General features: G+C 38.1%; 1 protein-coding gene across 1 annotated transcript in view; it reads right to left on the bottom strand.

Annotated features, from left to right (window-relative positions):
* DGKH (diacylglycerol kinase eta) overlaps positions 1-25,630 on the bottom strand; it is a 172,970-nt gene that overhangs the window by 43,354 nt on the left and 103,986 nt on the right. The window contains 8 exon segments of the mRNA XM_068418755.1: positions 599-738; positions 1,037-1,145; positions 3,521-3,683; positions 5,372-5,474; positions 6,612-6,737; positions 7,850-7,956; positions 15,039-15,171; positions 15,499-15,603. Coding sequence (XP_068274856.1) covers positions 599-738; positions 1,037-1,145; positions 3,521-3,683; positions 5,372-5,474; positions 6,612-6,737; positions 7,850-7,956; positions 15,039-15,171; positions 15,499-15,603 — 986 coding nt within the window.

The following is a 25,630-nucleotide window of genomic DNA, read 5'->3' as shown; positions in this document are numbered from 1 at the left end:
ACAAAACAAGGAGTGGGATGATCTCTTGGTTTTGACTAAGAAAATGCTTCAGACAGAAATATTAGTAGTGGATCAAGCCAAAGATCCAGTTAGCCTAGCATCTTGTCCACAGCTGATGCCTCGGGAAATTACATGAAGGGTGAAAGCACACGATATGAGTTTTCCCCACATTCAAGGACAGAGCTCAGGCATTTCCTAAATAAAGATGCTACCTTTAACAGTATTAAATAGCATGCATGGAGTCCATAAAACTGCCCCAAGCAGTTTTGAATCTATACAATTTCTTAATGCTTACAACTTCCTTTAACAGGCAGTTACGTAGCTTCAGCAGTTATGCAATAAACTGTCACCTTTTGTTCATCTTTGGACAACACACTTCCTAGTTTCATCAACTGCTCTCCTCTATGACTCTTCAGTTGAAAAAACACCTTAAAGAGCTGTCCCCATTACTATCTCAGCTTCCCTCATTATTATGATCTGCACCCTAAAAAACAAAACCACTGAATACCAAGTCTCTAAGACGGATTTAGGCCATCAAAACCAAACAAATACAAATTGAATCTCATGGTAAATAACGTATATGCGCATTTAGGTTTACCTGTCTAACATTTTCGTGCTGGCTCGTTCTAGTTTCTCCAAAATCTGAGGAAGTTGTGTATCATCATCACAGGATCCTCCCCAGCCAAGGACACGAGCAAGGTCATTTCCAGTACCAAGGGGTAACACTCCTAACTGACACTGAAACACAACACAGGAGCAAATCTACTACTGAAAACTAGAAAGACAAACTATTACAAATGCTTGTTATTTCAAGCACCAAATGTTAATTATATAGCTGATGCCTGAAGCTTGTAAATCAAATTGTGCAATCCCGATACAACTTTTTCTGTTTACACCAGTGAAAATTTTCATTTAACAGTAACTATTGAGTTTGGCCCATATAGAGAGATACGACAAAGAACCAAGTCAAGGAAAAGTAATCATATAAAATTAAGTCTAGTCAATATAGTCAGGGAAAGTAAGTATGCACACTTACCTGTTTGTGCAAGCTGAGCTTATCAATTTCTGACAAGACCCAACCTACGCTTCCATCGCCGCCACACACAAGAATCCTGAAGTTGTCAAACTTCTGAAATAACCGCAAACTGCAGAGAAAACGCAGCCTGTTAGAGCCAGTTACGTCCATTAGCGAGAGAGCAATTATACTCATTAGCAACTGTTACAAGAAAATATGGTGCATGGCACCTTTATGGTCCTTCTGTTATTGTTCTGGGGGATGTGGATACAATCATCTACTTAATAAACCTACATGCACCCCATCTATTGCTGTATATTCCACTTATACTGACATTTCTGATAAATAACATGCCAAGTTTTACTTTAAAAATTTCCCTTGATATTGTTTTCAGGATTTCATTAATATTATTTGATTGATTTTATTAGTATTTTAAAAAATTTTCTAAGCTATGAAATTGCTCTATGCTTCCCACTTCAGCCAGAAGCACAAGGCAGCACTGGGCATTTTTCACGAGAAGAGGTTAAGACACAAGGACAGGAGGTGCTCCACAATACAGGTGGGCTTTTGCCAATGTGTGACTAACTAAATGCAAGGACTGTTGGAGGCAATTATTACACAGAAGATGATCACAACAATGTAAGACAAATAAACAAGTATTTCATATGTCATCCTTAAAGCTGTAATCTGCTTTCGCTTCCTATGGCTCATCCTCCTGTTCTCTGACTTTTAACACCTCCAGGATACAACACTTGGGCAGTACAGAAAAGGAGGACAAGAGAGACAGAACAAGCAGAAAGGTGAGACACAGAGGAAAGGGGAATGAGATGTGAAGAAACAGCCAAGAGGTAAAAACAACAGGGATTTAAACTTAAAAAAAAAAAAAGAAGAATTCGAAAGTATAAACTCTTAAAATAATAAAGATGTTTATTTTTAATGCATGTTATTTTCCAGAATATGTATAATCTCAGAACCATTTCTAAAAAGCAACATATTAAGATCAAAATTTTTGAAGCATTTATATTTTTTCTAAAGAAAACAGTGTCATTTGTATATGATAGGCAGATACCTATTCAGAACAAAAGATGCAGATATTTAAGAAAAAAATATGTTCATACCAGAACAACTTCTCCTAACCTGAGAATAGGGAAAAAAACCCTAGAAATACACTGTCTCAACGAACGCAACTCTGCTTTTTAGATCAACTAGAAAAAAGACGACATCAGCATGACCTGATAGAATAACTGCTAAGGACCTCTCTTTGGAACTGTTTGGGAAAAACATTTCAAAGCAACCAACCTGACCTACAATTACTGTGCAAAGCCAAAGTAAGCCTCCTCAACCATGTTGCTGTTAGGTACAGCTATATGAAGCAAGAGAACTTTTTGTCCTCTCTCAAAAATTGTCTCTCCAGTTAAGATTAACTTTTATCTGTCATTATAATTACATGTACAAAATGTTAGCCAAAAGGGACCTAGTTTAAATACAGATTATCAGGGTTATAATTAAAAGCATATTACAACCTAAAGAGTTAATATAACATGTCAATAACACAGTACTAATTACAAAAATCCACAGCTGTGTTCCATTATATTTGTATTATTTGCCCAGGTTGAACTGAATTTTTGTGCATTTTTCATCTACATTTTTATCAACAAGCATAATTCTGCATCTTTAAAAGTACAAAAATTAATGTTTCTAGTTGCTGTAACTGATATTAATATGCTATTTATCCACAATGCTACATCTGAGTGGAATTGAGTTAGGCAACAGAAAAACGTGCACGAATTTAATCTTTACAAATGTGCAAGGATGCTTGGGTTGTGGCCACCGCTATGCAAATTTCATCCCTATCTCTCCAACAATCAACCCTTAGATTTTGTGGAATGCCTGATGGGTTTAATTGTGTTCTTGCTCCAAATTTCATGAGATGCTCGTTTTCTTGACCATCTGCATATGTTGCCTCAACCATATTTTGAATGTAGTTTTCAGATTACAAAAGTTTTAGTGTACACTGCAGACTCCCCCGCTGAGATTTGTGTTCAGAATTCAAAAAGATACAGAGAACATTTAGACAATAGTTTTATTCCATAGTTACTCACAACAAAGTCACAGGAATATCTGAATCACGCATGTGAAATGGAAGAAAAGCACCTGGGCAACAGTGCATAAAGGCCCTGATTCAGGAAAGCTTCTAAACATTTGTAATGGCTTTGAACCTTACCAATTAACAGAAGTCAAAGCTAGCCAAAAAGCCATAAAACACTTGGGCTGAGAGGTTTTGGGTTTGAATTTTCAAGTGAGTTTTTCTAAACAGAAAATATTATCCTACAATCCCTTCACCCACCGGAATTGATCCTGCAGTTCTGTTATCTCTTAGATTTTAATTAGGAAGGCACAGTAGATATTGGTGATAGAATTATAGCAACAAGGGCGCAACACAACACTATACTTGCACTAAATTCCCTTGCGGAAAGGGTTGCTCAAGATTTCCAAGGTCATTACCCTAAGTGAGGTCCTCCATTCATTAAATCGAACACCTGAGCTGGATTTAACGACTGTTTGAATCGACGAAGAAACTTTACTCCCTGATTGTCTCCACTCTTTGAGTTAACAAAAACTAAAAGAGGACTGGCACAGGATGGCGGGCATGTGGCTTTCCAGAAACCTGTGAACATAGTTAGAAAGAATGAAATAAATAAGGCTTTCTAATATGAACAACACAAAAAGAAATCATGGGAAAGAGGCAGAAAGGGATGAAGGACAAAAGGAGTACATTTTATCATGCATAATGTAAATGCTAAACTGAGTATTAGCCGTGCAAGGAAAACATAATTGCTCAAGATTTACAGTTCATTTTTTTCTTTCCAGTATTTTCAGTGCCTAGATTTAGTAAAATCCTGAAGACAATAGCTTTATTGTTTTTCCACAGTGAAGAAGTTTATTAACCTTTTAGAATACTTCTAAAATCTCATCTTCACAGATTATCACATAATTAAATATATATTTCAGTTACAAGTGTTTGGTTTTTAATCCGATTTTTCTTTAACCTTACTGGGTTGAACTGGATCATCCACATCTGTATGAGCTTTCTATGAGTACTCACAGATTTTACTCAGTTACTCCCTGGTGAGACTTCGCATGAGAACTTTTCCTCAGACTGAAGTTATACTATTAATTATAACAGAATCACTGAACAACAGACCTTCAGCTGTGATCCAAAGCTTATTAAAGTCAATGCAGGTCTTAACTAATTACAGCAGGCTTTCTATGAGGCTCTTTGTAAGTAGTACTAATGGACACTGTTGTCACTAAAATGACCAGTCCATGGAAGCAGCGGTTTCTCAGCAACACTTCAAAATCAGACATCACAGGTATAGGTTTTGACATTTGTTTCAGGCAATATTAAAATGACTGTGTTGTTTTCAATTACTAAAAAAATGACTAAAGCTACAAATAAAAAATTGTCATTAAAGGCTGCTAATTTAATTCCACATTATCATAATGTATAATTTAAAATAAGGTTTGATTAATTTATTTAAATGACAAGAAAAATAATTTCACATACGGAACAATCTTCCTAGCATGAATAATAAATAGCAGCATGATGCTCTGATCTAAGACACCACATAGCAAGTAAACAGAGTGAACATATACAGCGTAAACAATCACTTTTACTAACTTCATACAATAAAAATCATTAAATTGTGTTTAAGTTGTTGGTCTACATTTGCCATCAATACAAACTATAAAATTAAAGCAGTTAGATTTCATTATACACCTTATTAAATCCACTCCCTGCCTTTAAGTGAAGTCTCTCACTGCTCACACGTCTCTATCCTGAGTCACCAAAGAGCACCTCTGAGTTTTGAACATTTGATGGGTTTTCATGTGTGCTGCAGGATTCTTGCACTGCTTATATTTAAAAGAAATTTAGAGAAGCTATGGAAGCAATTCCTCTCTTTAGCCTGTAGTTGTTGGATCTGAGCTCTTCAGCTAGCTTACCTCTGCATAAAGCAAAGTTATCCAAAATTTGAGAACTCATGGAATGAGTGATGCATGCCAGGCAGGCATTAGCCCACTTCATCTGAGTACTCTCGTCATTCACTTGAAAAATTTCCAAGGGTCATAAATAAAACGGGAGAAAATTTCCACTGGGGGAACTTTCAAAAACATTTTTTAAATCATATTGGTTAAATAATCCTCTAAAAAAGCTATAAAAATTACACTTTTCTCTATATTTGAAGACTGCATTCACCTGCTCAGCAGAAGGATTTTAGCCTTGTTTAGTTATACAGATCTCACTAGGCACTGCAAGTCCAGAGCTACCACTCAACACACTACGATACTACGTACCATCAGAGTCTATACTGTTTAGTGCTGTTGGAGGTATGATCGATACCTTACATTGGCCAAGTGGACATTTACGAGGATACAGATCTTTACAGGCAGTGTGAACCTACAAAAAAAATCAAAAAATTATTTCCCTACAGTGGAATTTCAGGGCGAAAGTATAACTGATGCAGTATCTATGTAACAAAAATGGACTAACATATAATGTTTAGGTGTCAAGGGAAGAGAAGTGAGACTGGAAAAAAACATGAGTGTTCAACCACAAAGGCTTGTTACTCATTCCACAAAACATAAGCTTGGAGTCCTTCATCTTCAGCTACCCCTATAGCAGATATGAACTGTCCGTTCAAGGGAATCGCTTACCTCCATCCATGAGCAAGGGAGGACCAAGTTCCCAGCAGCCAAAGTCTGTGCTGGGGGCCACAGGCACACTGTGCACAGGCAAAGCAATAGCTCTGTATGTGCCTGTTCTGCCTGGCTGCTCTAGAAGACGTATCTGCACTAAAGCTAGCACACCTACCAAGCCAGACCAACCCGCCTAAGGTGTGTCTCATAAACCATGTGTTGTAGAGGTCTCTTCCATAGTCATTGGAAAAATAGGCACATGCAGAGAGTGCTGCACTTGGCCTAAATTTCAAATCACCTCTGGAGATGCCAATCATTTCCCACTGCCTACACACAGAGCCTTGGACATCTATATGCCGAAAGCTTCAAGAGTAAAAAAACTGCTGACTTTCCACTTCTATATCCTAGCATATGAAACCCACCTTTTTAGACAAGTTAAAAAAAATAAGACAGTGTCCTGAAGAAGAGAACTACAAGATTTTTCAGTAATAAAAATATTACATTAACATTAATAAATATTAATAAAGGTTAATATTAATAATACTACTAAAGTATTATTACAGCAATATCTACAATAAAAGAAACAGGAAAGTAACATGATTATCAGGCATACAGAACAGGCATCTGAATCTTCAGTTATCAGTTAGGACAAGGCAGAGAAAACACATTGGATGACAACACCTATTAAAGAAAAGCTGCGTCTGTGGGTGTATTAAAAATTAACTGAAGCAAGTAGGAGAGTCATGAGAAATTATGAATGTTAGAGAGAGCTGAGTTTGCACAAGCTGCCTGCTCCTGCTTAATCCAAAAGCATGGTTATGAAATGACAAAATAAAAATAATGGCAAGCAATAAAGCTGGCAAAATCCTAGACACTTGGACATGTTCATTGCACCTACCATAGCTTTACACCAAAGGCACTTCCAATCTTGCAGGCGTAAAACACTGCCACAAGTCTTGTCGCAGACTGCGCATTTGGCACTGACGGGCAGATTACCCTCTAACCACTGGTGAGGCATAGCTATCTGTGAAGAAGTAGTCATAAAAGTTAAATACTCAGAAATATGAATTAGAGGCTTTTGTCTCTCAAATATAGGTGAATTTAAACTATATTTCCCAGAGCTCTACCCCTTCAAAGCAGGAGGTATGGCTGACCAGGATAAGTGACACAGATGCTTGCAAAGCACCTGTGTTTTGGTAAAAACATGGTAGTGTTTCACATGCTAGGCAGAAAACGTGACAGCTGAATAAGGGAGACACATCTCATTCAACTATTCGTGGTACTATGGTAGCAACTAACCACAAAATAGGGCAGTTAAATTTAAAGACTCCATAATACAAATAAGTACCCATTCACTTAACATTGAGTACATGACACAAACCAGTTAAAATAACTAAAATTCAGAAGAATAGGCAGGACATCAGAATACCTTTGTGGCTTTACCTACTGCCTCACCATGGCTGGTAAGTCACAGCTCTATAAAGCAGTCCCCAAATGCAGTGCAAAGCTTTACTCAGTGCACTCTTTGTCCCATTAATACCATGGACAACTCAGGACACTCATGGGTGTGCAACTTAGTACTGACTTTCTAGGAAGAAGTTTCACGCCAGTGGCACATACATTGTTGTTTGTAAAAATAACGCATCTATCACAATAAATCTCTGAAAAGCTTTTGTCATTTCTCCTGCTAATTTTAAAATTCCTGTTTTCATCAGTAAAAAAACACCCACACGTCAGTGAATTCCAAATAGGCCTCCTGGGGAACAGCTATTGGTAAGGAGGACACAAAATAGATTGCCAAAACAGCATGGTAACAGTATAAAATACCACCTTTGCTTAAGAGCAGTAGGAACTTCTGGGAGCAATTCTCCAGCTTCACAGTTTCTCTGCATGTGGCCTTTAAAATCTTATAACACAGCTGCAGTCTAGTGCCCACAGATACTAAATTTGTCTTGTGAGATAGGAATGTAACTTTTGTTCTAAATACCACGTTAATCTTTGAAAAGTGTTCAGGAATACAGCCACCTACCATTAACTTCAATGGGTTACGGAGCAATATTTCTGTGCTTAGCCTTTTTCTTTTCCCATAAAGAAGAAACAGTTCTGGAAAATAGTGTAAATATGAATAGTACTTACACCATCTTCATCTTCAATGATGTCTTTTCCAATTGAGGCTAACGTAGTCCATTTGCAGTTATTTGTTGCTCGGACAGCACATCTTTTATGTGCTTTAAACTTACACACTGGAAGGCACACATAAACATGTATACTATGTTATTTGCTGTATTTCAGTGACACATATCTTCAAAAAAATTTAACACAGATATTCCATAAAACAGCCAAGTACATATCACTTAGTGTTGCACACCTGACACAACCCAACTAAAAGAAAATTCAGTTCATAATCACTCCAGCTTTAACTCTCTACACTGGGTTTAACTGCTTACTGTAGCTCATGTTAAGTGTGTCCTCAAATCCACATCGATCCCCATTTTTTCAGGTGCAATGAAAGGTGCTAAGGTACAAATATACCTTTAACTGTTTTTTTGCCTTTTCTATTCCTCCCGTGACACAACTCAGATACACGGTTTAGATTTGCAATAGGTGATGGGAGAATGTTTCAAGTATTTTGCTTCAGAAGCTCTGTTTCTTTGCTTAAAGGATCCCTTTTGGGCACCATCCTATGCCTGTTTTCCCAGAAGCTGAGAAAGTGAAGGGTTAGGTGGTGATGTATTTATTTAGGATACTGGTGGTTACAATATTTTCCAATAGGTTACATTAAGTGAGGAAGAGCCTGACTTCTTACTGGATTGTTTATTAAATATCTACTAATTGGAATACTCCGCACAAGTGTGTCATACAGGCAGACATTTTGACAATCTAATAACTATTTGTATTTTGTTCAACTCAATTAATATGACTAGTTAATGATAACATATTAGACCAAACAGGCTGATGCACCCAACTGTGGGTATTTCTGTTACTGGAAGTGCATGACATCATTCTATTTAGAGTGCATTATATAAATTATTTTGGCAAAGACCATTAAAGGTTTATGAGAACTAGCCAGCAGACCAGAAGTAGTAGCCTCTTTTCAAACAAATATTTGACAGGAAACTATCAAAAGCTTTGGCCCATCGCTTGTCAACCATTAAAAAACATTAAGCCTTGGTACAAAACGTCTTGTGAATCATAAATTTCTCATTTTAATTCCACTGATCCATTGCCAGATCAATTTAAAAAGTGAATTGAGACTATGTAAGCAACATCTGAGTTTGAGAACAATCCTCACTGTTCTGGGAGATGTGTGGAAGTATGTGCTAACTCAAAGAAAGAGAAGGAAACAGAAAACACTTGCTTTTACAGTAACTCCCCCAGTCATTTCGAAAAGCAGCATTCCTAGACCCACAGTGTGCAAATATCCCATATTCCTCATAAACAGGGTAGGCTCGCATTTTCAAAACAGCTCAGCATAATATGGTGTGTTTGCCAACCTGAGCTGGTTCCAAGCGTCTAAAGAAGTCACCTCTCACAGACACGCAGAGATAAAGGCTGCATTTGCACATGATGGGCCTCGAACAGTTTTGCCACTTGAATGTTTTCGAGAAGATATGCCACTGAATTCAGCTTCCTACTCATAAATTATATGAATTTGTCTCAAATCAAAATACAACAAATCAGGGATGAGGGGCCATAGGAAATTCCAGATCACAAAGGGCATGACAAAACAAGGGAATTTTCAAATCCTACTGAGCTATAATTCAACTAGATCTCAGGACCCTGTATTCAACCTCTGCTCTCTCAACAAGGCACTGACAAATTCAAACCCAGGATCTGAAGAGCTGCAGCAAGCCACATCATGGATGGCATGTGACAGCTAACATTTGCTTTGTGGGTACAGTATATAACTTACCAAATCTCAGATTAGACTTTCTGTAGGTCACCCCCCTGCAACCCCAATATCATTAAACAACAATTCATGTTACTCTGAGCATTAAACATCACCAAAAACAATGACCTTAAGACACAGACGTAACTTTTGAGCAAAATACATAGCAGTACAGAAGAGATGGGTATAGAAAGGAAAAATTTAAATCAAATCCCAGCCTTAGTTACCACTACCCCCTAGTTTCTTTTGTCTCAGATGACACTGCATCCCATTCATTAATCACTGATATCTGAAATCTTTTGCAAACATGCAGACATACTGCTAGACATCAATCACCATTACTTTGCTGATGAAAGTTAAATTATGAGAAAAGGAAAAATTTAGCCAAACCCAATCTAGAATATTCGTAGAAGGTTATTTTACGTTTTAATTTTGTGTGTAAATTTTTCTAGCTGGAATATGAAGCAGGTCTCTCAGAAAGCCAACCAAGAGAACCACTTAACTAGCAAACAATTGTCACAGTGGTATCAACACCTGTTGTCAGACACAGTGATTAAATCTAGACCTATTATTATGTATCATGAAGAAATGTCAACATTACTGAACGTTATCATAGGACCTCTTGCACTGAAAATATACACCTTTGTTATAGAACAATTCTGTCTCCAAGGCCTTTCATTCTAACCACCCATCAATCAATTAATTCAACTACACCGGCAGGACACTCAATTTTTTTTTTCCCCAAACTTACCACTCTACCACCTATTTTATGATGAGTTTTCTCTTCTGTGTTCTTCAAAGAAGAACTGACTCAGACTGTTCTTTTCCAACTTCAAAGGCCAAAGCCAAAGTTTTGAAATTGATCTGAAGATCCCTGAGCTGGTATCTATAGTTTAAGATGTCAAGATGGAAGCATTTGTCCTCAGGTATTCCAAGAAACCTGCTGTTTTCTTTCCAAGAATACTATCACATCATGGATGGACAAGCCACAGTGAAAATGGTGTGACTCATGTGAAAACAACCTAACTTCACTCCAATCTGAAGCTTATGTCTATGTTATAAAGGATAAAACTCAGCAGTTTCTTGGTAATTTTTACTATTTTCACCCAAATAAATAACTCTAAGTTAAATTAATGTTACAAACACAGTGCTAAAAGAATACTCATATTACAAAGTTGAGGTCTACGAAGTTGTTACTCATGCAACTTAACTTTGCAATATAGCTTTGCAATACAGCTTCCGTACGCAGATGTAAAGACTTCAGTTATACGATCATACGCTTTTTGAGAATAGGACCCTCATTCACTGCATGCAATGGATGGTTCTCGATAAGCTGTGCTGTACTCGGGTTCATAATAACTTTCAACAGGTGTTTGCCTTATGTACCAAAAGCTAATGAAATACTGCTTTTTAGACACCAATATTCATTGGTGTTTAAATAATATTAAGAAATATTCAATTTCTTCCTGGGCTTTTAAAATTATTATTATTATTACTACTACTGCATTCAGTACTACTACAATTAAGACCTTTTTTTTCAATACTGTATATCTTCAAAGTATCAGTGACTTCAGAACAGCTTCAACTGATTTTTGCAGTTATAGAAATCTCAGCATTTCTGTGATACAGGTCCCAGATTATGCACAACACACAACTGCTGATTTGATCAAAAATCTTATTTAAGTGATTTCCCTAGGATTACAGAGGGGCACAGTGTTATACAAAGTCACGGAACACAGTTTTCCATTACTCCTTAATTCTTTAACAATGAACATCCCTTCTCTTCCTGACTGCTTCATTCACTATTCATTCTCCAGCCTGTGCAGAAAATGTGGCAAAAATTTTGGAGACAATGACTACCCAAGTAGTGCATGTACTACACCCTGTGCAGTGGGTAAGAAGAACAGGGTTTTGTGGGCAAAAAACCCCAAGCATAATGAAAAAAGACCACGTGCCCAAAATGCATCTGCAGAGGCAATTTAATCCCTGTATTTTCTTATCACTTGAGTTTACGATCCTAAAGCGTTCTTTCAATATTGTTTGTTTGTGCAATTCATCACAGGAGAAAGCATCTCATTTAAACTGCAATCTCCAGCTTATTAGGTATGTTTTACATTCAACAGTCAAGATTCAGTCATGATAATGAAAACACTACATGAAGAAATACATCTTCGAGAGTAATCATAAAGGCAATGTTCCACTGGCAATGACTTGGATAGAAGTGTGGTATTAATACAGCGTAATTGAGGCTAGAGAGTTTTGAAAGAGTTTCTGTAGATAATGACCTATAGTTCTTGAGGTTTCTTTGCCTAAACATTCCATATATCCCTGGGTTTACCTGACAACTTCTTGGGCTCAGACTCCTGAGCATATACCAAGCTGAACTCTGGATAAGAGAAACATTTGAGGAGTGTAAAGAACAAAAGCCTTACTTGATTCAGCTAGTTTGGAGTAATTTCCAAAGCAAGGCAAAAGAATTTCTCTGTCCTAGTAAAGACTGTGGATGAATGTTGCGGAGATCAGTCCTTTAGAGCCAGATAGAGCAACACAACACACAGGCAACATTTGAAAAGTAGAATATCTTTTGAGAAGACACGGAAGAAGGAACTAGTGGGAGGAATAGCATTGCATCTCAAAGGAGTGTATGATTAAATTTCTTAAAAGTCAATTGTTTTTTTCAGAAATAGAAAGAATGAAGCCTGGTTTGATATGAATTTAGATCTTTAGTTTGATATACACATCAATTCTTTGACTTCTAAAAAGACAGTCTTTTCCCTAGCAAAGGTATTAACATATCCTCTTTTCCTACACTGCCTTCCACAAAACTTACAGGAGTATCTTCAGAGTGGCCTGCAATTAATATGGTCAACCTTTGCTGAAGGCTACTGGGAGAGGAGGTGCCCTGAAAAAAGAAGGCACCCATCTTATCTCCAAAAGAAATTAGGCTTATTGTGTGGTCAGGCTGAAAAAAAAAGTTGTGTAGCGCTACTGGAGACCAGCTGGTCTAAGAGAATAAAATATTACAGGACTGATCTTCTAAAGTATCATAAGCTGCAAAAGATCAGCGATGGGATTTATTTCTATTTTTACTTACAGTTAACAGTCAAAAATCAGATCACAAAGAGTGCGAAGACTCTTAAGCTACTTTCAGGATAACTTGATGTACCAGTAACCCAAACCACTGAGAGGAGGAAGAGCTCCAATATCTCTTGAGAAGAAGCCTCTCTTGCTTCTCAATGCAAGACATAATAGAGTAGCCTGGGATCAATGACCACACAAGTAATTGAATTTAGTATAGATATAAATGGATTCCCAGCGTAAAGCAGTGCTGGAGGTTTCAGATGCCAGGCATGAATATTTAAACAGGTTTTTTCAAAGCTGTAATGAGAAAAAGTAGCACAGACCATGTCTGGGGAATCTTAAGACTCCATACTTCTTACATTGCCTCCTCAAACAGTGTATATTGCTACCACAGAGTAAGTCAAAAAAATAGATGGTGAAACGCATTAGAAGTGCACATGGCAGAAGCAAGTAAATATGAACTCAATCACATAAGAATTTCAGAGAAAGAAGTAGTATCAAACCAAAATACACTTAGATGAAGAAATTAAGGATGGTTAACACAGGTTTTTACAGGTATACAGAATCGGGGACAAAGTATGAGTGAAACAGTCAACTGTCAAATGATTTAGATTAGATGAATAATTGAAGTTCTCCTTTTATTTTAAAAAATACTTGGAAAAAAGAAAGAAAATAGATATAAACTAGTGGCTAAGAAGTATGAGGAGGTAAACTTATTAATAGATAAAAGAATATCATAGTATCTACATATAAACCAATCCAGGTGATACACGTTTATGAAACTGTGGACCAGTAAAATCAAATTCAAACTACCTTCATGAGCCATTTGTAAAAACTGCTGAAAGATCAACTGGCATCAGAAATGTGGATAAATGTAGCATCAGTTTGTAACAAGTTATACAGAAGGGTGGAAAAGTCCAAATCTGGAAATTAAGGAAACTTCCTTAATGTAAAGTTAATGCCAACACCTTGGAAATTACAAGGTGTTGAACTACAACCATTAACACTGATAATCTTACAAGAACAATTCTTGCTAAACAGCCTTTTAAAATTGCTATAATATTAACTTATGAACGGATAAATTCATTACGAAAGAAAAGAAGTCTTTCCTTTGCCTGAGCAAATGTAACTGTATTTGTACACAGAGGCAATGCAACTGTGTTTTAGTTAAGCACACGATACTTCCATCTGCCAATATTAGACATTGAAAATACCATAATTGCCTTAAACCTGTCCAGACGACTTATACATAGTGGAAAACATATACCAGAGAAGCTGGAAGTAACTATGCTACTTCTAATTTCTATGAAATGGCTTCATCCCGTTCCTTGGCAACTGCACCATTAGCTACATTAAAAGCACGGACAATTCAGGACAGTGGGTTAATGTTTCCTTTGTAAGATTTCCTTAATACACATTATTATGCTCAGACCTCAAGTATTATAACAGCACCAATAACAGAAATGCATTCGCAGTTGGGTAACATGCATCCAAAAAATGAAGTTTTGAATGGTGTAACTGTAACGCCTTTCTGGACAGTTAGCTGTTTTGGTAATTAAATATCTCTACATTTCATATATATCATAAGGTCACACGGATGCTTTATTTTCTGCTGGACTCTAACATAAGCAGACTTGTTACACTTTTTCACAGAACTTGCAGCAGAAAATAAATGAACTGTTTCAGGTTTATTATAAATATTTGTTTGCAAAATATTTCTCCAGATAAGCTTAATGCTGAAGTCTCAGCCACACCTCCTTTTTCTTTGTGCTGGATTTCATCTGTTGAACCATCAAGACACAAAGGCATCTACATCTCTACCCCATCACTGCATGAGAGAATTTTTAAAGCAACAAATCTGTCCTGCCTGTACTGCAAGATCAGGCAGCAGCAACCGAGCAAACAAGAACTGGAGGGGAAGAGGTCATAGCACTGAAAAAAAGTGTTAAGAATTTTTATAGATTTTGGCCAGAAACTACCATTATGATTTTTTTCCTGAGGAATGCTGATTCTGCAAACCAGTAAGACTATTTTGTTTCACATTTTTGATAGGCAAATCAAATAAATCCTATCTTTTCTTGCAAAACATCCACCCAGCACATTCCAAACTGGTCGCTGCAGCAGAAGGAACAGTTTTATTGAGATGAGTTAGAAAAAGGCACCTGGAGCACACAGGAGGTAAGCCAGATCATGAGCAGTCCCTCTGCCCTAAAGAAAGTCACTCTAGTGAACAGATTTCTCCCTTCAGGCTTTTTTCTTACTCATTATTTTCAGAATCATTACTCGTCTTAAACTTTCAGCCCTTTGTCTACATATGCAGCATTATAAACAGGGGGAAGAAAGCGTTTATTTTACCTTCACAAGACAGGCCATGAGAAGTGACTCCAGAGAGGCTCTCTCTACACACGTTACAGAAGGTAGGTCGGGCATGGGAGCAGGCGTACCAGTTATGCATCCCTGAGAAATGTTCCACATTAAACTGTGCGGTCTAGTAAAGGAGAAGTTAAGACAAATTTGCAAGTACAGAACACAGCTACGGTGACTGAAATTACCTACGGTTCCACATTACAGGGGACAACAATGCAATGTTCACCAAAAGTTTTTTCCAAAGGGTATTTAGCCTGCTCCCCCTCCAAATTTCTAACCAAAAGTGTGATCATAAGCTCTCATTTCACTAGTAAAGGTCTCAACATGAAGCTTCACTCTAACACTAGACACACTTTTCACACTAAGGAGGGTGAATACTCCAGTTCTGTGTCCTGTAATTTGATCTGTTGAGCTAGAAGAGGTTGCACCAAGAGGGATGTCAACTTACCTCATAGTGTTCTCTGGACTGAACGGACTTCAGAGAGCTTATCCAGTCCTCCATTTCTTTTCTGTTCTCAGCACACAATATTAGCCTCCTAAATGGAGTGATTATCTGAAAAAGATAACACATTCTGATTAATCCAGATAGTAAAAATCATGACAGACTATAATATGTAACATACCCTTACCTGTGAGATGATGCAAAAGGAAGACACGCCCTAGATCACAACATATTAAACACTTAAAAATATTTTCTTTAATACACTACCAACAACAGAGGAGTTTGCTTTTCCTTTTTCAGTTCCCAAGATTCGAATCAGGCTTCAGTATAGGTTTTCACAATCTATATTGACCACTCCTCCTTCTCAGCTCTTTGTCTACGCACTGAGATTTAAATACTCAAATGGCAGGTACTGAAACTGCTAAACAACTGTTCTGGAAATTACTAATTGACTAAGATTGCAATCCTATTTCATAACAGCATCATAGCAACTGCAAGGTCCATTCTAATTGCTAGGGACAAAAACATATCAAAATCAAAAGCCTGGAAGTCTTAAACAACAACAAAAGCTTTCATCATATTTCTCTATCATCTTGTATATCGACATTAAATTTACACAAATTTAAACATACATAAATTTAAAACAGAACTTTCTATATAAACCTCAGCACAAGAACACATACAAGTCTTTATAAAAAGACATAGAGAACAAAAGCAAAGGGCTGAAATCATATCCTACTAGGATGGTTGACTAAATTCCTGGAACAAGTTGATGCTGGGGCATTTTCAGTGGTCTGGAGTTGGATTCTAGAAATCAGAAAATGCTGTATCTAGGAGGTTCAGAGTATAAGCTGTCTTCCCCTCTCCTTCACCAGTAGAAAAATAATTAAAATAACAGGAAGGCACCAGAAACTATCAGCTAACTCCCACTGAAATTATTTTGAGCACTGCACTAAAATAGATGAAGCAGTTGCTTACATAGCAAAGAATTTAAAACAAAATAAGTACATGAAATTAAAGGAAAGTTATTTGTTTTGTTGTAGGAAGGCTGAAAAATAAAATTAAATCCGTTATCAGTCTTATGCATAAATCTATTGCATAGTATGTACCACCCACACTTGCAAATTATTTAAGTAAAACAAAGAAAGGACCACTAAAAAATGATAGCTCTGAGTATTGTTTTAAATGCTACAGGCTAGATATTGTAACATTTGCACAATATTAGTAAACACTTCTCTACAGCTGCATTTACTTACCCAATCTCTGCTGTAAATAGTCTCTAGCCTTGATTTGTCCTATCCGCTTCTTCATTAAACTGAGCTGCACTTTAACATCTCTCAGAGACAACGTAACTGAAGTGCAGCAAGCTGCAAGTCACATGGAGGGGAGGCAAAAACCCTGTGGGCTTGCTTTTTTTTTTTCCCCCCTTTTTTTTTTATGTACTCACTTCACATGGAACGGAATAGTTTCTCTGTTTTCTATTTCCTTCAATCTTGCTTAAGCTTTTTAATAAGGTTTATTAGTAGCTCTCCTCGGCTCTTCCTAAAGAACAGTTAATGCAAAGAGCAATGCTTCTCTCATTAGTTTGGAGCCAAACAGATGCTTTATTACTTCAAAATCTTTTTCTAGGCCAGGTCATCAAATGAAGCCCAGAAAAGCCATTAAATCATAATACAACCCTGGCTCCAACAACAATCAGCATTCTGCTGGAATTTCCAGGTTTCAGTGGACTCAGAAATCTTATTTGGGCAAATACACCCACCGGATTATTTCCTATGATATAGCATGACATTATAATACGGATTAAGTACGGACAAGTCCACCCAAAACTCTGCACTTTGCATCCGTCCTTCTCCCATGCTCATTACTGCTGCCAACCTGTAACCAGATGTTGTGAAATGCCATTAAGCAACAACAGCTGCATTTATTGCTGAAGACTCCTGAGAACGCTGATCTTTTCCAGTAACGTTTGTTTGTATTACTCATGTCTTTAATACTACTGATCACAGAAATCCCCTGTGCATCCCCCTACTCTCCCCTCTGAAAATCAAGGCCTTAGTTCAGTTATCTAGTGCCAACGGAGATGCCCTTTGGTATCCAAAGCATTGGCACAGGGCAGGTAAATATGACAGAGGACCACAGCACCCAGAACAGCAGCTATAAATAAGGCAGGTGAGACTCCGAAGGCCATCTCAAAAGGTACTACACACCCATGTATTGGCAACCAAATCATGTTGCCAAACACTGCTAAATAATGCATGTAAACTTACCAGAAGTTCCTATATCCTAACTTCTTATTAAATTCAGAGCATAATAAACTTAATAAAGTTCAGAGCATTTCAACAGTCTAAAAGTTAAATTATATGCTGACAATCACATGAATGTAGGACCAATTATTACTAGTGCTATAAAAATAAAGTGGAAAGTTGGAAGACATATATATTTGTAAATACAGCATCTATAATGTGATGATTGAACTACATATTTTCTGATTTATATATTTTTAACAACAAACTTCAAGAAGGAATATGATAATGTGAAAAAAGACAAAATGCATTATATGCAAAAAAAATATCGACAATGCTTGGAATTTTTCTTAAAAAAAAAAAAAGAGAAACTAAGCAGTCATTTAGGTTCTCATCTATTTCAGTCTACAAAATCACGGAGAAGATGTACTCTCATTATTTATTAGATATTTCATTTAACTTAAGAACTCGGGGGACCAAGAAAATGATTGAGCAAACAACAAGAAGTGTTTTTTCCTAAATGTAACGCATTATTTAGACTTGAAATGTATTCCCAAAGGATGTTGAGGAGACCAGAAGTGTCTAAAAAAGGTATTTGACAAATTCATCACAAATAGATGCATCATGTACTATAAAACACAATATCCAAAACCTTCAACTTAGCAAGTACTCAAAATCCAACGAGTGAACATTGGGAAGTTACGCAAGAGGAAGAACCACTGTACATGCTCTGCTGCTTATACTCATTTCTGGAGTACCTGCTACTGCTATTATACTACTGTGATTCAGTATGGTTTTATGAGCTTCATGCTAGCTCAGTATAGCTGTTCTTGCTTGTCCTAAACTGAGAATGACTTTCTGTACCTTCTTATTTGCATTTACACAGAAGCCATGCTTTCTTATGGATGCTCACAAAAAGTTATGATTAACTAACTCACTTAAGTAGGATGTTTAGAGTGCATTCATTAAAGACAGTTGAACCTGTATACAGACATAATCAAAATTAAAATGGATTCAATTTTCCTTAAAACTATTTTCCAGCTATGTAAATTGGGATTTTACTAGTAATCTTATCTCATTGCATGTAGTCATATTCAAAGTCCTGCATCTTTTCTTCTACCAACCAAAGTCAGTATCTTTTCTTCTATTACATATTACCTTTTTTTTAAATTAATGCTTGCTGCCCCAAATATTATTATTTATATATCACTCTGAATATGCTGAACTCTCAACAGACCAGAAGAAATTGTATAATACAATGACAAAGGAAGTGTCACAGGAACCACTGAGACAATGGAAGACCATTGAGGTAATATAATAAGAAAACTCTTAAATTTTGGAGGAACTCAGGTGCTAATGGTTCACACGCTGACAAAGCAGGAGATAAATCAAGAAGGACGAAGACAGACAAAACGCCTTAAAAATAAATAAATCAAGCAGATTTAATTTAGAAGATTAAGTTACTTTGAAAATTTTCACTGTTGTCAAGTAGCCAAGAAGAAGTCATTGCTGATTTTGGAAGAGAGAGTTATCAAAGCCAGATACTGCAGTATATTGGAAAGTAATGAAATTGAGGTAGTAGGAATAAAAAACGCTTTTAACGCAGCAGGAATAGGGAGAGAGTGAGCATATACAGTCTTAAAAGTTGAAGGCAAACAACACAAGTCCTAAAACATCATAGGGAATAAAGAATGTCTGGATGGGAAGAAAAATGGCCCATTACTGTGATAATGTTGCTGTTCTGTTCAGAAAAATATGGGGCTTTTTGAGTCAGGAATGAAGGAGAGAACAAGAGGACATTGTTCAGTCTGCCACCACATAGGTCTTGCCATAAATTGAGATTTTCACACATGTTGACACTAGGATAATGTGGCTTCTAAAAATATACACATATTAATATATATGTACATACACATCTGCAAATTACTTCGATGAAAATTTCACAGTAAGTTTTGGGCCACTACTGCAACTTCTTTCAGACAGCACCTATTAGGAACAAGCTTAACATCTTGAAAGGAAATAAAATTACCATTGCATTCAGTGTAAATTTGAAAGCACCTCTCGCTTTCAAAGGGGCTAACTTCACTGATAACTTTCTATATCCCTTCAACTCAATGGGTTTAGACTTAACGATCTGTAAAATAAAATCATAGAGAGCTCAGTTAAACCCTATTGCCTAATTTTTAACATATTTTATCATATCAGCAATAAGAAAACACAGTTCCCAAAGCTTGGTGGCTACATTTCTGGTTTCCTTTACCCATTCAAAGAAAAATGCAGACACTACATTTGCTAATGAAGAAAATAATGGTCCACATCTCAGCAGCAACACAGCAGCTATTGTAAAGCACCCCGCTTCCTGCAACATGATATTTGCATTAAGGCACCTTCTGCTGCTCTAAACTATTATCAGGCATTACACTAATAGCACTTCGTATGGCCAATCTTGAATTGACTTAGTAATGTAGAAACATCACTTAGAATCCGAAACAGGCAGGGAAATGGTTTTCCTGTTCTTTGAACAGATATTTTTAAAATATCTTTCTGGAACTAATGAAAAGATGGTGATAAAGAGAGAGAGCGCATCCCCCACCTCTCCTCTTAGAGACCGCACCCAATGCCTGGAGCATGAATGTAACAGATTTAAGGCTTTGTAACTTCTCTGTGCTTCTAGATGTTGGCGAGTGAGTTCTGGCAAATACCAGGATAACACGTTATGCTTCCCTTGCTTTCTGTCTGCCCCTCCATTTCCCTGTCCTTATGCAGGTGGGTCCATATGAATGCGGCAGATGAATGCAACTCCATCACAGTGGTGGGACTACGCTGTTGGGGTCACTGATGCTCCTGTATCTATCAGAACTTGTCTGCAAAAATCACAGTGCTAACAGTTGGGCAGCTTTCTACAGTACTTTAATTTCTTGGATTCAGGATACTAAATGAATTATAACAGTACTGTCACTGTCAAAGGTGTAGTTGGTGCTTTATGGTGAATCGTCACTATTATTTTCCAAGATGAACCGAGCCAGGCAAAAGTATAAATTACAAAGGGAGCGGAGGATTTAAAAGCAAGGCGAGTAATAAATGGCTATTATATTCGCCTGAGTACAATACAGAATTTATAATCAGAACAATTAGCTCTGTCTACTCCACTAAAACGTTGCTTCCCTCTTTTTGCTGGCCTTCTCCTATTTCACTGTTGCCAAGCTCACAAGTAATAAAGTACTGTGTGGTTTTGGCCCCCATGATAAAAGCTCTTAGGAGGGGGAAGAAAAGGGTTAGTCCCACACAGTATTTCCTGCACCAGTACACCAGGACAAGTGGGCTTAACTAAAAGGCAGAACAAAAGCAGTAACATCATAGAAACAGGTATAAGGTCTACTCTGACTTCACTCTGCAGTAGAATCCAGCCTGGGTAATTTAGGTGGCCTTGCCTCATACCACATCTAGCAAAAATGAAGGGACATCTCCCAGAATACATCCATGCACATGAAGGACAAGTGACTGGGAGCAGTCAGCATGGATTCCCCAAGGGGAAGTCATGCTTGACTAACCTGATAACCCTTGATGAAATAACTGGCTTGGTGGATGAAGGGACAGAGGTGGATATTGTCCACCTTGACTTCAGTAAGACTTTCAGCACTATCCCTTATGATCCTCATAGAGTAAGCTGATGAAGTATGGGCTGGATGAACAAACAGTGAGGTGGACTGAAAACTGGCTGAATGGCTGGGCCCAGAGGGTGGTGATCAGCGGCACAAAGTCTAATTGAAGGCCAACAACTAGGAGTCTGCCCCAAAAGCCAATACTGGGCTGAGTCCTGTTTAACACCTTCATTAATGACCTGGATGATAGGGCAGAGTGCACCCTCAGCAAATTTGCTGATGAAACTGTCTTCGTTTAGCCCGCACCCGGCGCTAAACAATAGCAGTTTTTCTCTCACCCAATGTCCCTTCCCCAAATGAGGACGGGAATTGGGAAAAAGAGAGGGAGACTCGTGGGATGAAGTTAACCAGATTTAATGAAATGAAGAAAATCAATATAAATAACAACACAAAACAGACAAAAATATACTCATCCACAAATCACTGGCAAGTTGCTCCAGGAATCACAACAATGAACAAGGAGAAAGGAAGAGAGACAAGGAGAGCAGGAAAAGCTCCCACCTCTTCCTACCAAACCCTCTCTTTTATAGTGAGCTTGATGTCAATGATATAGAATACACCTGTGGGCCAGCCAGGGTCAGCTGCCCCGGATTTAACTGCTGAGGACCTTGATCACCATGGCTGGCCACAAACGGAAACCAAATCCCAGTGAAACCAGGACAGACACAAAACTGGGAGGAGAGGCTGATATGCCAGAGGGTTGTGCTGTCACCCAGAGGGACATCAGCAGGCTAGACAAAAGGGCTAACAGAAAACTCGGGGAGTTGAACAACAGAAGTGCAAGTCCTGCACCTGGGGAGGAACAACCCCAGGCACCAGTGTATGCTGGGGGCCACCTAGCTGGAAAGCAGCATGGCAGAAAAGGACCTGCGAGTCCTGGTGGAGAACAAATTGAACATGAGACAGCAACGTGCCCTTGCAGCAAAGAAGGCGAATGGTATCCTGGGCTGCATTAGGAGGAGTACTGCCAGCAGGTCAAGGAAGGTGATTCTTCCTCTCTACTCAGCACTGGTGAGGTCCCACCTGGAGTCCTGTGTCCAGTTCTGGGCTCCTCAGTAAAAGAGAAATACGGACATACTAGAGAGAGTCCAATGAAGGGCCACAAGGATGATTAAGGGACTGGAGCACGTCACATATGAGGAGAGGCTGAGAGAGGTGGGACTGCTTAGCATGGAGAATCATAGAATCATAGAACGGTTTGGGTTGGAAGGGACCTTAAAGATCACGTAGTTCCAACCCCCCTGCCACAGGCAGGGACACCTTTCCGCTAGACCAGGTTGCTCAAAGCACCATCCAACCTGGCCTTGAACACTTCCACGGAGGGGGCATCCACAACTTCTCTGGGCAACCTGTTCCAGTGTCTCACCACCCTCCCAGTAAAGAACTTCTGTGAGAAGAGAAGGCTCAGGGGGATCCTATTAATATATGTAAATACCTGAAGGGAGGGTGCAAAGAGGATGGAGCCAGGCTCTTTCCAGTGGTGCCCAGTGACAGGCTAAGAGGCAATGGGCACAAACTGAAACACAGGAGACTGTGTGGACACCAGGAAACACTTCTTCACTGTGAGGGCAACTGAGCACTGGCACAGGTTGCTCAAGGAGGTTGTGGCGTCTCCATCCTTGGAGATATTGAAAAGCTGTCTGGACACGGTCCTGGGCAGCCTGCTCTAGGTGGCCCTGCTTCAGCAGGGGGGTTGGACCAGATGACCTCCAGAGGTCTCTTCCAACCACCAAATCACTCTGTGATTCTGTGAAAACAGAATCCAGGTAAATCAAGTAATCCAGTTACAACACGTCCAGCCTCAAACTGTAAAACAGATGCAAAAAGTATCCAGCAAAAGTCACTTTGTCAGAAATCTACAGTTCCTCAAATTTGACCTCATGTATCCAACGTCAACCAACTGCTAACATTAAAATATTATTCCTCCAGAAGTATAACCTTACAACGAGACAGTTACAAGAAGCAGGGTGGTAAAGTTTCATGAATTTGGACTGAAGAATTAGAAATCTATCTTAAATTAGTATTTAAACATAGCAAAAACAATAAACCATTCTTGTAAATGTAAACTGGAAACTGCTATATATAGTTCAAGGCCCGCACGTTTCTTTAAAGTCCTGACATAAGATTTTGTTAAGCATGTTACTTCGCAGTGCCAGCTTCACCAGGTCATTACACATCTATCAGATGGGATGGCTTCTGTGCTTAAAGAAGACCTTTAGTTATACATTTAATGCCTTTAGGTACAAACTTATACAAAATAAAAGAGCAAGTGACTGTTTTTTTCATCTCTAATAACAGATGCCTGTTTAAACATGATCCAGCTGCTTGAAGCCAGGGATCCTTGTTCACTACAAGCAGGAAATTTTTTCAGAGTTTACACAAATAGTTTTGTTTATAAAATTATTTGCTATACAGGAACTGCACTGAGGGATACTTTTTAAGGTCTCTAGGTATTTTAACCACTTTTAAAGCAAGAAGAGAAAGAAACATCAGAGAATAGGTAAGTGTAAAACTGCAGGAAGAACAAAATCTGGCAATCCTCAGCGCTTGTTCTCCAAACAACCCAACTGCTTCACTGGTGCTACACCATGAGTTCATATTTTTAATGCATTTAGTTCTATGCAAATCTTCTTATTCTGTTTTACAAATTAAAGAAACTCTTAGAAAACTAAAAGAAGAAAGAGACATTTTCTGTGACCTATTTTCAAAAAAATTCTGCTTAAGCTTGAAATCTGTGGAAAACAAGCTCCAGGTAAATGCAACTAGAACCAAAATGTACAATATAGCCCAGAATGGTCACATTTTTAAGCATCCTCTTGTTTTCCTCTTCTGAAAAGTGTTCAGCTTTCTTGTAATAGCTCAATCCCAAGTGATTTATCTATGGATTTTAGCCTCACAGCTGAAATGCTTTATTGCTTTTTCCTAATGAAACTTAAAGCTTCAACGTCTCCAGACACTCTAGGGAAAGGGAGACAGCGCATCAAGTCAGAGATAAGGAGCTTAAAACTTGAAAGTCACACCCAAAGAGCTCTCAGCTTCATTACATTTTTTTGTCACTGTCAGAGGGCGAAGGAAAATGAGCAAATGCTAAATGGAGGAAAAAACCCTAAGTGCATCACAAGTGCACACTAATTGCTTTTGTCTAATTTTTTTTCCTCAGCATATTAATTTGCTATTTCAGTTTTTGTTTTGTTTCTAAGTTGCTTCAATATAGGGGAAAAAAAAAAAACCCTGAGTGGAAAATTGAACAAAATGGAATACAAAGCACTTCCCCTCTCTTTCTGTGGTTTGGGTATTGCTTGGGCTGGGAGCATCAAAAAGCCTTCGTCATTTAGAGGCTAATCAGCATCTGTATGAAACAGCAGATAGTTCACAACTAGGGAAAAACTAAATCCATTCCAAGAGTTAGCTACCCATGCAAAGCTGAGTCACGCTGGTGAGGCCAGCACAGGAACTTGAGCTGTTTCCAGCCATATTCTACCTCCCGGAGATAATAAGAGGCCCCGAGATCTTCACTGATGTCACTCCAGGACCTCTATCAGCCCTGTGCTAGACTGCAAACAGGGCACAGGGAATGTCTGGATATGCCATTCCCCCATCTTGAAATGGTGCCATGCGCTGATCCTTCTGATAACGCCAAGGGCAAAATTTAAAATTCAACATTTCTGAGAGTGGGATTTGGCTCACTGAGGAAGGCACTTTAAGTAAAAAGGCATCTGCAAATGTGTCTGAACTCCCCCCATCATCAGTATATACTGTTAGAGATGTTAACACTCAACTGGAAGGCAACGGAAATTTCAAAGTGTACCCAAGCCCAGGAAATTATTGCACATCTAAAGGATAAATATGATGTCAAGTACGCTTAGAGGAATCCTAAGGATAGCACCACACACAGTACATAGCACTTCACTGATATTTCTTTTGTTTTCCTTCACACAAATCATTTCACAATACTAACATAAGCTCACTATCCATACCTGGATCACTATTATTATTATTAAAATTAGTATGCAGTTAAGATACCCCTATAGCAGAGGTTCATGCAGACTAAAGAGTGTTCACACAAGACTCTGTTCAGTTAAGTAAATTTAATGTGTAAACTATTCGAAATATGGTTTATGCAAATTCATCAAGAAACAGAAACATGTTTCCAAACACAAATCCATTCCTTTCATGTCCCTGTGGTTTATTAAAGGGAGAAGTCAAGGAAGAGTGTCTCCCTTCAAGGGA

The sequence above is a fragment of the Nyctibius grandis genome, chromosome 2 (genome assembly GCF_013368605.1).
Source record: "Nyctibius grandis isolate bNycGra1 chromosome 2, bNycGra1.pri, whole genome shotgun sequence".
NCBI lineage: Eukaryota > Metazoa > Chordata > Aves > Nyctibiiformes > Nyctibiidae > Nyctibius > Nyctibius grandis.
The sequence above is the reverse complement of the archived record's forward strand: the minus strand, read 5'-3'. Positions and strand labels throughout refer to the sequence as shown.